Source organism: Acanthaster planci, linkage group LG07 (genome assembly GCF_054643075.1).
Source record: "Acanthaster planci isolate LZ-2023a linkage group LG07, COTS_SCS, whole genome shotgun sequence".
NCBI classification, from domain to species: Eukaryota; Metazoa; Echinodermata; class Asteroidea; order Valvatida; family Acanthasteridae; genus Acanthaster; species Acanthaster planci.
In genome coordinates this window covers 2399288-2413322 of record NC_141783.1, presented here as the reverse complement: position 1 = coordinate 2413322, position 14035 = coordinate 2399288, and the positions used below count along the sequence as shown (strand labels likewise).

General features: G+C 42.2%; 1 protein-coding gene across 4 annotated transcripts in view; it reads right to left on the bottom strand.

Annotated features, from left to right (window-relative positions):
• Positions 1-14035, bottom strand: part of LOC110979696 (spermatogenesis-associated protein 20-like) — a 40472-nt gene that overhangs the window by 6028 nt on the left and 20409 nt on the right. For all 4 annotated transcript variants that reach the window (XM_022235722.2, XM_087138750.1, XM_022235723.2 and 1 more), the window contains one exon: positions 1653-1852. In XM_022235722.2, the coding sequence (XP_022091414.2) occupies positions 1653-1852 (200 nt within the window). The remainder of the gene's footprint in view (positions 1-1652; positions 1853-14035) is intronic.

Here is a 14035-nt window from a genome sequence, read left to right as displayed (position 1 = left end):
TAAGAGCAAACCAAGAAACTTAACGTATTTAAGCAATAAACGTTGTGCAAAGACCGACGTTGTGATGCAAGAAAGAGTTGGTCACAGGAACAATGAACTACAATTCAAGGAAGGTCGTGCAACCGCAGGGTGTCACAATAAAATCCATTAGCGGCCATGCAGCTGGTAATAAAGTGCGCCCACCAAAAATAAAGATACAGATGTTTACAGATTCCTTTCTTTATGGCTTGAATGAAAACAATGTTAAAATCTTGCGGGCTATGGCCCATAAAAAAAAAAAAAAAAAAAACGGTCCGGCTCTAACGATGAAGAGCCAGTGGGTGCACATATCAGCGGACAGTCTTTCGTGGAGAACAGGAAGATGATGCATTGCATTCCCGATAACGCGCGTGTCACGGGAATTGACGTATCGTGAGTGATTAGATACCTGTGAAGGAAGACTCAACGAGGTAAGTGAACCTGGGCAGTCGCAGGGTTGTCAGACGGTGTTTGACCTGAGCTGAGCTCTGCCGAACGGGGCATGCCGTGGCCTGCTTTTTTTTTTTGGTCGGGAGAAAATTTATAACTTCTGTCAGGACAGCTGGGTCACGGAGGATGCCCTCTGAATTAAGAGTGGTCTTCTTAAGAGAGGCTTTTCAAGGGAACTGGGCGCTTCATGCTTGGAATGACAGTTTTAAATTTGGGGGTCGTTGAAATGGTCTACCTTCTCTTTAAGGCAGCATCTCAGTGTTCAGTGAAAAAGTGGGGTGTCTGTGGGGGCGGAGGAAGGAGGGAGTAGTACGGAGAGTGAGGTCTGTGCCCTGCTGCTCTCTAAATGTAAGAGCGAAAAACACCATTTTGTTACATCATAGGTGGTCCCTGGTTTGCCACTCTAAAAAGAGCGTTTGGTTTTTTTTTTCACTTCTTTTAGAGCTTTTTTTTTTTTCAGTTCACTCTGAGCCAGAGTCAGAAATCACTCTTAAAGCAAACTTCATACTAAGGGAGAGGAAGATTAACTGAAAAAGAGTATTATTTTTGCCACTCTTCTACATCTAGAGAGCAGGCGACTTAGCAGGAACAATTGGTCCTGTTGGGTTGTGCATTCCACTGGGTCAAATGACTCAAACACCTGTCCAATAATATACGATGCACTGCCACACAGCACTGTTGAGCACTGCAACAAATTGTTACTAATTCAACGGGCAATAGTGATATATTGCCCCATGGTGAACAGCATAGATATATTGGCCCTGGATTTGATAGGTTGATAAAAACCTTGATTGTTGCATGGTGAAAGGTCGAATAGCATTCTGGAGCAATCTCTGATATGTCTTTGAAAAAACGGGATGTTTGATTTTACTTTTACAAACATATTTCTGTTATTCACCTTAATAGGCCTCAGTCCTTAATTGAGGATTGCTTGTGTTAAGATAAACCAGGGTAAGATGTACTTTTAGAAGAACTGTGAACACTCTTTCAACCTGGACTTTCTAGGATGATTCCACTGAAAGTTCTACTAAAAATACCTCGAAAGTGTTTTTAGTAGAGAGGGGGAAATGATATGTGGACCTGGGCAAGTCTTCGTTATGTTTTACTTACCCATCTGAGGACATCTTTTACTCTCGGGTCCACACAAATGTAACCATGCTTATTTCACCTGCTCACCAACTCACCTGCTTTGGGGTGCTGTGCTTGAGGACCAAGGCAGACACCATCTCCGGCAGTGCTATTGGGATCTTAGTCAGTCTGTCAGAGAAGACCGCAAAGAGCTGGTCCGCCCTTGTCTCCCACTCCTGGTTCCCTGTCATCTGAGCAAGCCTGAGGAGGTTGAGGGCCGACACCGAGTTGGCACTCGGCTCTGCTCCATCTTGATCTGGGGATAAAGGCAAAGACTCTCCGTGACGATAAAGATAATTGACACTTCTCATTAGGCCTGCACTGACACTGTTATCATCCCAGCTAATCGAGCATGTAATCATTCCTGAAACCATCCCAGCACCCTGGGGAGCATACAGCTTGATGAAGCTATTTCAGGTGCTACCTTGCTGATCAACCACACCGACCTCATAGGTGCTCATTCACTCCTAGGTGGAAAGAGGCAAGTGGGGGGGGGAGTGACTTGCCCGAGGTTGCAACATGTTACCAGCTCCTGGATGTGAACCAGTGACCTTATAATTGGGAGCTATAACCCCTTACCAGGCCACATGTTTCCCAATGAGTAGATTGAAGGAGATACATGTAACTACCATCAAAACAGATGTACTTCTAGACCGAGCTCCCCATGGGTGCAGAAGTTCCCCCTCAATAGTGACAAAATAAGGCACCCATAAGTTTAGGATGAGCAAGTTTAGTACTCCAACAGCGCGTGCCCAATCCGAGGCTATTCAGGAACAGCTACACTTGCCTGCGATAGTCTGTCCTATCAGAGAAGCCATACGCTGACTCACGTGCACGCTTTGTTCCCAAAGAGACCTTAGGTTTTTTAAATACCGAACTGGCTCACTGAAACAAAATGCTTTGGAACTATGTAGATTATCCTGGTAATGTATGTAATTCTTTCTACAAAGGACAATTTCATACATTCAAATTTCAACACCTGATAAGAATTTGTTGGTTATGTTTTCAACTTTAGCCAAGGAAGTTCACCTATGCTTCAGATTGAAGAACAGGAACTGGTAATTTTACTTTGTCAGAACACAGAGCAAGGGACAGACGGTCAGAATAACACAATTATCACAACCTAGTTTCTGGGAGCTACTGTCTATCCAGTTGGTAAGTGTGACGTCACTTCAATTTAAGCTACATTTAAGCTACATTCATTGATCGCCGTTCACATGGAACCATGGAGCCGGAAGCGCAACTTCTGCGATTGTCCAGTGGGAGCCCGCAAATTGTGGCGCGTCCGCCTTTGTGACAAAGTCACTTACGAACCGGATACGGCATGTCATTTTTCAAGTTGTTGGACTGCAAACTTTCTGTTGCCTAGTGATGAAACAATTTTTTCAGAGTAACTGTTTCACAGACCTCAGCCCCAAAAATCTTTTGTCATGTGCCTTTGTGACAAGCTGATTAATTTCCAATTACCAAATAACTGCAAGTTGAATATTTAAACAAAGTCCAGACTGACAAAACCACTAGTTGGCTAAAATCACTGGCGCTAAGCTTTCAATAATCAATTGAAGGGCTTGTTGGGAGAGGGGATAATCCTACTTAAAGGATTAGGTCCAATCCCTATTTGCCCAATACCTGTTGTTGCACAAACACTTCTGGTGTATCTGATTGATTTGCTACAAGGGATGAATCCACAACATCAAGGAGCAATGAAGCCCCAAAAGCCCAGGGTGAGACTTACACAACAAAGTTGCAAGTGTGGATCAATGAATGGGGTTGTATACATAACAGGCTAAGAGGACATACAACCAGTCTAAGAGGATTGTCAATACAGAGACCCTGAAGTCATCTGATCACAACTTGCGGACAATGTTGAAGCATGTAATCACCCTCTTTTCTTCAGTGCACCTTTGAAGGAAGTCACAAGCAATGACTTGTAATTCAGCAGTTGAAGCGAAATTTAGAGACAATCCTTATATCTGTGCATAGTTTGTTGGTATAATCTTTTTCTCATCTCGTCATGTTTGATTACAGAACACAAATTGAGCATCGAGGTTCAGAAAACAATTCCAAATTACAACTGTAGAATGAAGCCACCCATACACATACATGTACATGTAGGTCAACATGTGGTTCAGCTTTTAATTGGGATGGCTCATATCAAATAATTAGTTACTGATTACCAGTTAATCAGTCTTATATGATATGCATGTACAACCCCTTGACAACATGCATTAGTGCGAGGTACCAAGTATTTAAAATACTATTTCTAATCTTATCAACTTCTGATAATGTTGCCTCACATACATAAATTTAATACAAATATAACAATACAAGTAATTTTCATGCTCAAAAGCAGTGTTGTTGAGCACCTCAATCAATTACCAAGTTCACTGTCAAATACATACATGTACATTGAACTGGTTAGGAGGGAACAAAGCTGGGGGAATTGGACACTGATGGCCAATGCACAAAAGTAAGTTTACATAAAAAGTGTAAGATCTCAGTTACTCCTAGTTTTAGAAAAATCAAATTTGAGGAAGAAGGGAATTCAAAAAGTAATTGGCCAAGTACTGTTTGAGTACTTTTCTCATAAACACTTTGTTTCTATCAAGCAGTGACAGTCTGAAGTTGTCTTTTGCTTTTGTAGTCTGAACCTCTGTGCATTTACCGTCCAATGCTCATGTTCTGCATCTTTGTTTGCTCCAAACCGGTTCAATATGTGACAGAAAACTTGGCACTCGAAAATTACTCAACTACGATATTGCTCAAGATTTGGTAAGCCTCAGTATATTAATACACTGCTTATGCCTGGTGCTTCAATCAATTTTGCTCAGCACATTTCAATTTGTGCTGTGAGAAATGTTGGTAAGATATGCCTATTGGGTTCTGATGAGTACTCCACACACTGCTAGGTTTCTGCTTAGGGTCCACTGTCACCCAATCTTCAAGTTGAGCTTTTACTCTTCCAAAAAGCATTATACTTACACCTTCTTCACTAATATCAACAAAACCCTGCTGATCCATGTCAGGAAGGTGTAACGTGATCTAAGATGACATTCTAGAAATCAAGATACTATCAGGGTGAAACAGTATAAGGCACAGGGTAATAAAAGTAAAACTCACAAGGCAGCTGTGTGCATGAAGGAGATATTCAGGGCGCATACCAAGATAAAAAGCTGGCCTTCCATTAAAATTCTGAAGTAAATCCTTTGCTTGGGAACCCAGGGGACGGAGGGTCGTGCCAAAAGATAAGTAAATATGCCCTCAAATTTGAGTTTAAAGTTCCCAGTTGCAAACTTATTTATGATACAGCAATAAGGATGTTTGCATATTTTTTACAAGTATGTAAAAAATCATTGTTTGTCATTTGAATGTTGCAATGCAAAGAATTCAAAGACTGAACATTCAAAAGTTTTGAGTGCTTTGATTGATTTGTGGCAATACATTTCTCAAAACTGATCTTGCCAATAGACACTTTTCGTAACTTGATAAGAATTCTGCAGTATGAAACACAAGGGAGTGACAAAACACCTACAACAGGTGCATGGTATGTATCAGAAAAAAATATTACATTTACTTTCCACTCATATACACTGTGCATGTAGTGAACTTATGAAGTTCATGTTGACACGTCAGACTTGGTTTATTTTTAGACCACGTCACATTTATGGCTAAGGCAAAATAGGTATCTAGTATAATGTAAGTGAAATGAAAAGAAGAAAACAGATGTCTCTCTTCTGCAGAGAGCGAAAGTTCTATCTGGGTAAGGGGCGGGTCTTATATTGTCACATGGTTTCCTCATTGTGCAGAAGGTACTGAGATTGATAACATTCCTGCAACCTCAGCTGAGATAGTCAGTGCCTGAGGCTTCAGATTAGGGCATGGATCAAGGTCTGTAGATCACTGAGTGACAGATATACAAGTAGAGGGACAGGGGGCCACACGTCCCTCCTGCTGGGCTATGTTTCATATCCAGCAGTTCCGGGAGCGGCGAATGTACACATGTGCGTTTCTCATGGAGTTAGTTTTTTGAGAATGACGCAGTGCATTTGTATTCAGACCAGAGGTGAAAATCTGTGCTAACTCTCTGGCTATTTATAGGTGTGTAGTCAATCTATATTGATGATGATACGCAAGCTCTGCGAGAATTCTGGGAATATGAAGGGGCACTGGAATGTTCGCCATTATGTGTGCAGTGCTGCACTCAGATCCTCACAAAACATCCAATCAAATTACAAGTATTTAGCTGTCACTTTTGTCCTTTGTTATTTTGTGATAAGACTACTTGTGATGCACTCAACTGTAAATCTGTAGAAATACGGAAATTTACATATGCCTGAATATCACAAATTCTGTGTCCTTAGGCACTTTTAGCATTAAGAAACCGAAAAACCAGAGTGAAACACAGCGGAAAAAAATTATGACTGGGAGGAAAGCAAGTTTATACAAATAGTTTCACTCATGAAACACGTTCTATTTCCATTTCATAAACTGTCCCTGATGTCGAAACAGAGCCTATATTTCCACATTTGAAGCCTGTATTTTACACTCCAGCGTTACTTCACATAAATACATGTGATAGGCTTTCACCTGCCAAACTTGTTTATTTACAAAACATAGGAGGCACCTAAGCATGTGATCACACCAAAGGAAATTTAATGGCTGGCTCACATGCGGGTTGTTAACCAGACACGCGGTGTAGTTTGATGACGATTTCTACTCACTGCATTCCTTTCCATGTGTGCCTGAGATCCAACAAAATGAGTTTTAGGGCTATTGTATGTGAGTGACACATGCTGAGGGTTCCTGATGCTTTTATATTGTGAGAGAATCCATGAAAGACATTTACTGCAGAGTGTCTCTGTGACTTAGGACTCATTTTCTTGAGTCACATGCTAAAACAGAATGTGAAAGTTTCACTAAACATTTACTGAATTCACTTTTATCTTAATTCAGTTCATGTAGTTTTGCTACAGCCATTGGGGGGGGAAATTTTAGACCGTACTTCAATGCATCTCTGCCGGTATCAAGGAGTGCGTGAAGTACAAAAATTAATTACAGTTATTAACAGGATGGCGGGACATGAACGGAAAGAGTGGATACAATGAAGCCTGAATAATGATGGTTGGGTATGGTTTGTCACTTAGGTGGGCTCCTGTGCAAACAGGATGTTTCCATCTGGATAATGGGAGTACGCGATCACTCACGACCCAAGATGGTGACAATTTTGACCGGGTTGCGGCCGATCTGCACGGTCATCTTTCCCCCAATCAATGCAACTGCTGCCGTTCTACACTTTGAAATCAATGCGGTGTACTTACACCCTGCTGCAATAAAAAAAGGACCAATGACAATCAATCTCCTATGCTCTCCATCACATCGTCCTTCTCAGCTGAGTCGAGAACGGTATGCACGTCGTATGCCAACTGCCGTGAGGTATATATATGTATATACCAAGGAGTGTTGTCTAGAGCCTTGTGCCAAACCTAAAATAAACGGCGTAGTTGGCCACTTTGGATACTGACCCAGTTCCGACTTGGAAAGGCTGCGATTGCATATTTCAACAAGGGGAGTTGTTGACAAGATCTTTATAGGGTTGAATCAATTTTTGAAGGCACAAGGCAAAAACTGGATCGGGGGACCGGTGCTTTTCAATGGTGCAGGATGTGCCAGCTTCGTCCAACAGATGGGGAACACATTTAGGATTGCAGATTTTTGATGCTGAGTGCCTGAGATAAATCATCGTTACGGTGGACTTGCTGGAGATATTCTTTATATTCCTTTGGAGTAAAGCTGTTTATGAGGGATACTTTGGGCCAATGGTGTGGTCAAGGCTGAATTTTTATGCTGCATCCAGATATAAGGCAAAAAAAATCCCTGCTATATCCACCACATCCCGATATCTAAGCAATGTACGACGTACATGAGAACAAGTTAAGTTTGTTCGCCCCCCCAAAAAAACACACATACACACACAAAAGACAAAAAAAGCTTGGACAAAATGCACTGAATAAGTTATGAGAACTTCTTGGCATTAGTTTGGAACTGTTCTTAAATGGAATCAAAAAAGATGTGATTTGGCTCGGGGGATAAATTTGTGCCAAAGTACAATATGAAAAACTTAGGTTAAAAACAAAACGAAAGAACACATTAACCCTAACCCTCCTCAATCCTCCAACAGGTGAAGGATTCAGGAGGGTTAGGGTTAATGTGTTCTTTGGTGATGCCAGTGTATTCAGTTTACACTGCAAAAGCCTTTCATTTCCTACGAGTATACTCATAATGGCAGAATCCGGTGCACCTGTTACTACAAGCATGCTCATATTCGGCGGTCAATGTGTTAACAATTTAATACAATTTTAAAAAAAATTGTGTGGCAAGATGCTGTAATCACCATAAGTGACACTACTTACATGGCTTCTTTAGACGCTGCCAGAGACACAAACCAATAAGACCTGTCACTTTTTGCCCACGTAATGTCGATTCCCATCAGAATGTCACAGTATGTGATCCATCTAGACGAATCACTCAGTGAGCTCTTGACTAGAGCAAACTGACAACGAGTACGGGAAAAATGTTGAGACCTATCTCATGGGATCTGGTCGTAAATTCAGCCTGGAATTTCTGCGATCTGGTGCTGAGCAAACTGTGTAGAAATGTTAAAGGACTGTTGGCTAACGGCACCCACTTGACCTGCTGAGGGTAATGTTGCAGGCTTCATTTTGTCTTGCAGTCTCTGTTCAACCTCCCTCCCCCCATCTCCCCTTTTACCTTTTTCAATATTGCACTTTAGCTTTGGAACACAAGCGCAGAGATATGGAAAATATCACATGTTCCCATTTTTTTTCCAACGGTTGACATGGAAAAATATCACATGATATATGGAAAATATGGATATGAGATATGGAAAATATCACATGTTCCCATTTTTTTCCAACAGCTGAGGATTTTCCTTACACGTAATCACTTGGAATGGTTTATAGAGAAAGTGCAAATGAATGAATTTTGTAATGGTCAATGTCAGATATCTTGGGTAATGGAAGTTGGCAAACTGTAAGCCATCTTTGCTTATCCCTGATACATGTGACATGCCATTGATCTGCATAGGAAAACATTCATTAACAACTACACGTGCCACCATCTCACTATGAACTTCAAACAAAAGAAGCACGGTGCATTAACAATGGACGCTCGTTGTGCACTGGGTTTCTTTTGTTAGATGTTCGTAGTGTCTTTTCATAAGTTAAAGTGACTTTGTATATGCACGCCACCCTCCTGTTACACTTCCACTTTTGTTCCATAAAGTGCATGACGACCATCCAGGTGCGCCAGCTGGTATCTTTGACCCACTGGCTGCAGAAGGGGGGGTACTGCCCCCTCCCACTTTTTGACTGGGGGGGGCCTGCCCCCACCCCCAGGTTGCGGGTCTTATAATTGGGTGGGGCCCGGTGGATCGAGCGACTAATGGCTGATGCCTGATGGTTTGACAACCACCCTCCCACTTTGAAAATCATTCTGTCGCCCGTGCTTTGACCGGGGCGTAGATCCTCGCATGCAAGCCTCATAAACAGCAAGAAAAGCTGCTGATGTGATGGTGAATGGACCAGTAAAAACTTGGCTCTTGATCGTGAATATGTATGAAGTACATGTACATGCAACCAACGATAAGATGTATCAGTTGCGATGAATCCTACCCTAGCGCTTGTGCCCTTGCAGCTTTGAGGCTATTTCCTTGAAGCCCATTTGACACTCAGCAACTATAACGAATTCTGAGCAGCCAGCCATGCAAAATGTTTCCAACGCCTGAAGCCTTTTAGATTAATTGAAATGGCCGTGGACTAATTTTCTGATAGAATCTGTAGCATATACTGAAGGATCACCATTTTGGGGGACCTGTGGCAAAGTGAGGTAGGGTTTGCAGTTCTGTATTGCAGGGTCAGGGTTTGAATCCTACGATGGGGCATACAATGTGACCTTGGGCAAGTCACTTGACCCTCACTTGCCTCTCTCCACCCAGGAGAACAAATGGGTACCTGTAAGGGGAAGAGGGAGGTTACTGTGGATGGTTACCCTGGTAGTACTGAAAATGGCACGTTGCATCGTGTTTTTTTATTCTTTTATGGGTAATTTTGGAAATTCTATTTCATTGTAAATGCAAGCGAATGTAACAGCATAAGTCTTAACAACCTGGAAACACAGTTTTTTGATTTGACGCAAATCGGGACAGCCAATTTGTCAGATGCTAGTTACAATAATGGTGCTTCGTGTGCTCTTGTTACATTGAATAGTGCCCTCTGTTGTTCATGCATGGAGACAATGCATACAATCCAACTGTCAGACTTAAAAAAAACAAACAACTTTCCAAGTTCACAACCACTCAATACCTGCAGATAACAGAGGAGGCTGGACTGGATGTATTGCATGTATTTTGGGGTTGCAGGCGGAAAGCCATGAAACCCACACATGCCATTTGCCATCACGCCATGACACCCAAAGTCAAGATGCCTGCAACATCAGTGAAGTCTGCTAACCCAAACTCAGAATCACTGATGTGGGCCCAACCTGTCAAACGCTTCCATCTCGGCCGCGTGGGACTAGGTGGGCTCGGGGCCGTGTCTGATGCATCGTCACTATATATGGCAGGTATGTGGGTTTACTTGCGCAATGGGACAGGTGCCAAGGTAATGATCCGCCACTCAAAGCGTCCCCTGATGCTTTTATATACACCGTGTAAAGCCAGCTACAACTGTTGCCAGTTTGATCCCATCTTCCGGGCTAATTACCTCTGCGAAATGTGAATTCCTTAAAGCTGTTTGTGAGACAGGACTCCCTTTCTCAGAACCATGATAGATGGTTTGTGATAAGTGATTTTACTTGTAAACACTTCTACTGTCAAGTGCATGTGCATGATTGATGCAGTTGTTATTGTATTCTGCATGTGGTGCCACTAGGAGAATGTTCATTTTGAAGTGCTTTTCTCGCAGCCAAAGTTAATTGGGAATTCTGCGACCCCCCACCAGCAATCCGATAACTTTTGAGGGGGAAATTTGGTATGCGTGTAGACATATCTAGGCACTGGGATCAGCCAAGTTTTATCCCAAATTGACAAGTTTTTGCTTTCGCTGTTCCATGTGAAGCCACGTACAATATAATCTGCATCATTATCTGTTAATGAGGATGTTACTTAACCTGGTCACTGGAAAAAAAAAAGTTGAATTTTTCTGTCACCCTACTTGCCCAAAGTTTATTACTTTTCACATGAATAGTACGCTAAGTTTGCACAAAACTGGTGGCCGAATGTGCTCATAACATCAGTGGAAAAACTCATGAAAGTGCGTACCCTGAAATGCTGTGAAAGTTGTGTACTGAAGTGACATCAGAGCAAATGGACGGTGCAGAATATGCTTTGTTACAAAGGATGTCAAAGTGGTAAGAAACATTTCAATCTACATGTACGTAGGAAGCATGGAGGTGACAGTGTTGGTGTGTACGTGCGTATTTCTCACTTTCAAGAGAGAGTGAGAGAATGATCTCTACTTGAAGTCCCTAGGTGATAAAAGATGAAACACTTCCACTCTGAAGGCATGAAGTCAAACTTGAAGTTAACAGCGGCCCCTGGGAAGGCTCTTTTAGGTCAGGGAAATGGGGTGGCCTACACCTCCCCCAACATTCTTTTTTTGGGGGGGGGGGAGAATGGCATCTCAACAAGATGAAATCAACTATGATGAACGTTATTGGGTTTGTGCCATATCACACTGCTGTGACGGCTTGGCAGGGGGCGAGACATTTGTTTGACATCTTTGGAGGCTGATTGTTTTGGTGTGACGAGTTCCAGGAGAGAAGATGAGCAAGGCCGTGGCAGCTGTGGGGCCCGCGTCAAGCTAATTTTGTTGAATGATCGGTGGATAAATATCTTCCCGGAGTAAATCCTGCCTGCAAATACTCAGAGTGAAAAAAAAATTGGCCTGGTGCAAATCAAAAATGATGCACATCGCATGAGATGTTGGTTGGCAGCCGGGGGTGCTCCGACATTTATATCCCCCTAATAAGTAGACGTCAAAACTGTGAACAGCACCAGAGACCGAAGCTACTGGCAGAAACAAACCACTGAGGTTCCCAACCAATGACCAATAACCAAAGCAATACAACCATCTAAATGTGGCCTAACCAAGCCAGCCTCTTCTGTACTAAGCAACTATGAGGTTGAGCACATTGTGCTTGAGGTAAGTCACACTACATTTGAGCGAGGAAAACCGGACCATAACAGAAGCAAAGTGGCATTTATGATTTTTTTTTGTGGAGAACCTCAACGATTCCTACAAAAATCCTCCACTGTACAGGAACACGGTGGCATGTTCCATGCACTTTACCTCCATTCTCAGGGAGCACTGAGCTCCAGGGAAAGGGACAGTGGTTGGGCTTTATATTCCTCAGTCCTGCAAAATCTTCCAAAATTCTCCTCATGGACTTTGAAAGATCTAGGAGGGTTGTATGTAGAAAAATCATGCTCAGAGGGGACATCTTCAACACCAGCGTAATTTGCTCAGATCAACATCAACCCCCGTTAAGGATAATCAGTTTACACTGACTGAAACGTGGACAGTTCACCCTCCAACTTTTTCTCAGAACTGCTTTCTCTGTTCCTCCCCTACCCACTCAAATAAATGTTCCAGAAAGTGCTACTGCAAACATTTGCAAACAGCATCTCTTAAGTTTCTCTTTAAAAGATTTACAGGACTAAACACATCATAGACAAGACTTATAAATAGCTACATGTACATGTGTACCTATGCAGTAAGCCTGCAATACATCACAGATATGATGTGATATGATGTGTATTTGTGTAGTATATGAATCCTGGCACCAGAGCACTTAAGTACAACTGGATCCAGGAATTGATGAAGCTTTCATTTCAAACGTGGGAGTAATAATCCAGAGCAGATTTCTCAGAGAGGACCGATGTGGTTAGGACAACAGGCGCTGGGTTTGGGATATGAAAATGCCATAATAAAACAATAAGAATAATTTACATGTGGCCTAGAAAACTTGAAGGAGACTACTTAAGCTGTCCAAAGTCTTAATTTGTTGGAAAGGGATCTTGTCATTGTCATCGTCACATTAAATTTGAAAAAATGTACCCCAAAAATTAAAAAATGGAGCATGAAATATCATGTTTTTGGGTGCTTCAAATGGAATTGTAAACGTAACGAAACCTGAAATTTCTTGGTTCAAAATGAAAACGACAGCACACCAGCAACACTTCTCCAAAGTGACATTATACACGTGACGGACCCAGAATGCAAATACCCTATGGCAAGGTTTTGCCCACTAGATTTAATCTTATTTCCCTGAGATATATGTTAAAAGGTGATGTGAAAAATACCAAGACCAAATTGTTTCAAAAAATTTCTACAGTCTTCTCAGAAAGTTGACTTGTAAACTTGCAGCATGACTTTTTTTTTCTTGTTTCCAACAAGTAAAACTAAGTACTAGATGATTTGAACGGAAAAAAAAATCACTCCACATTCAAATTCAAATGTCGTAATTTTCGGAACATAAACCATCCGGTGTACAAGTCACAGCACACAAAAATCAACAAATCAAAACATAAAGTTGGCGTTTAAGCCGCACCGCAGTGCTGACGCTCCCCGGTAGTTTTTAAAAGCAACCCAAAATTTCCAAGGAAAATATAAGAGAAATCTCCATCTGTTCAAGTCAGTAGATTTCATTAGAATTCATCTTCTCCCTTGTTTCAGTTGGAGGAACCGAATTTCCACTTGAATAGACTGAATTGTCCTAAGTATACCACTTTCATCATTCACTTCAGAGCCAGGTCTGAATAGTCCTAACTGCCTTTGTAGTGTTTTCGGTCAGAAATTCCAAGCTAATTGGACATGGCTCGGGTTGGACAATCAGGGATGAAATTCAGCTCCATGGTGACTTTGATTAACTGGTTGTGAGTTCTACCTTTCCTGCTCCTAATTGGAAATCACTCCCACTTCCTGGACTGGCTGGATACAGAGTACTTAATTGCTCAATATGCTACAAAGGAAACATTTCCAAAGCAATTAAACATTCGAGGACCAGGAATTGGGGCACGTCCTCACCCCGTGCCTGTGAATAGAGTGGAGTTGCCCAGGAATGTGATGTGTACCCTAGGGGCCCAGAAATAATACGATCCCTGCACGCCCACAGTTTGGACTGACACAACGCCAGATTGATTACGGTGCTGGTGGGGTTACGGGAGCCAACACGTCAACTTACAAGGTTACAAGACCCGAGAGAGAATAACCATCAGATGCACAAAAGGAAGCGAGAGAAAAACAGGCCAAAGACTTAGAGGAAAACTGAGTGAAGCTGAATTCCATCCGATGCCATATCTCTCTCCAACGGTGACAGATGTCGCATTCCAACATTTCTGCCGGTGACAAGGGCCGTGTGC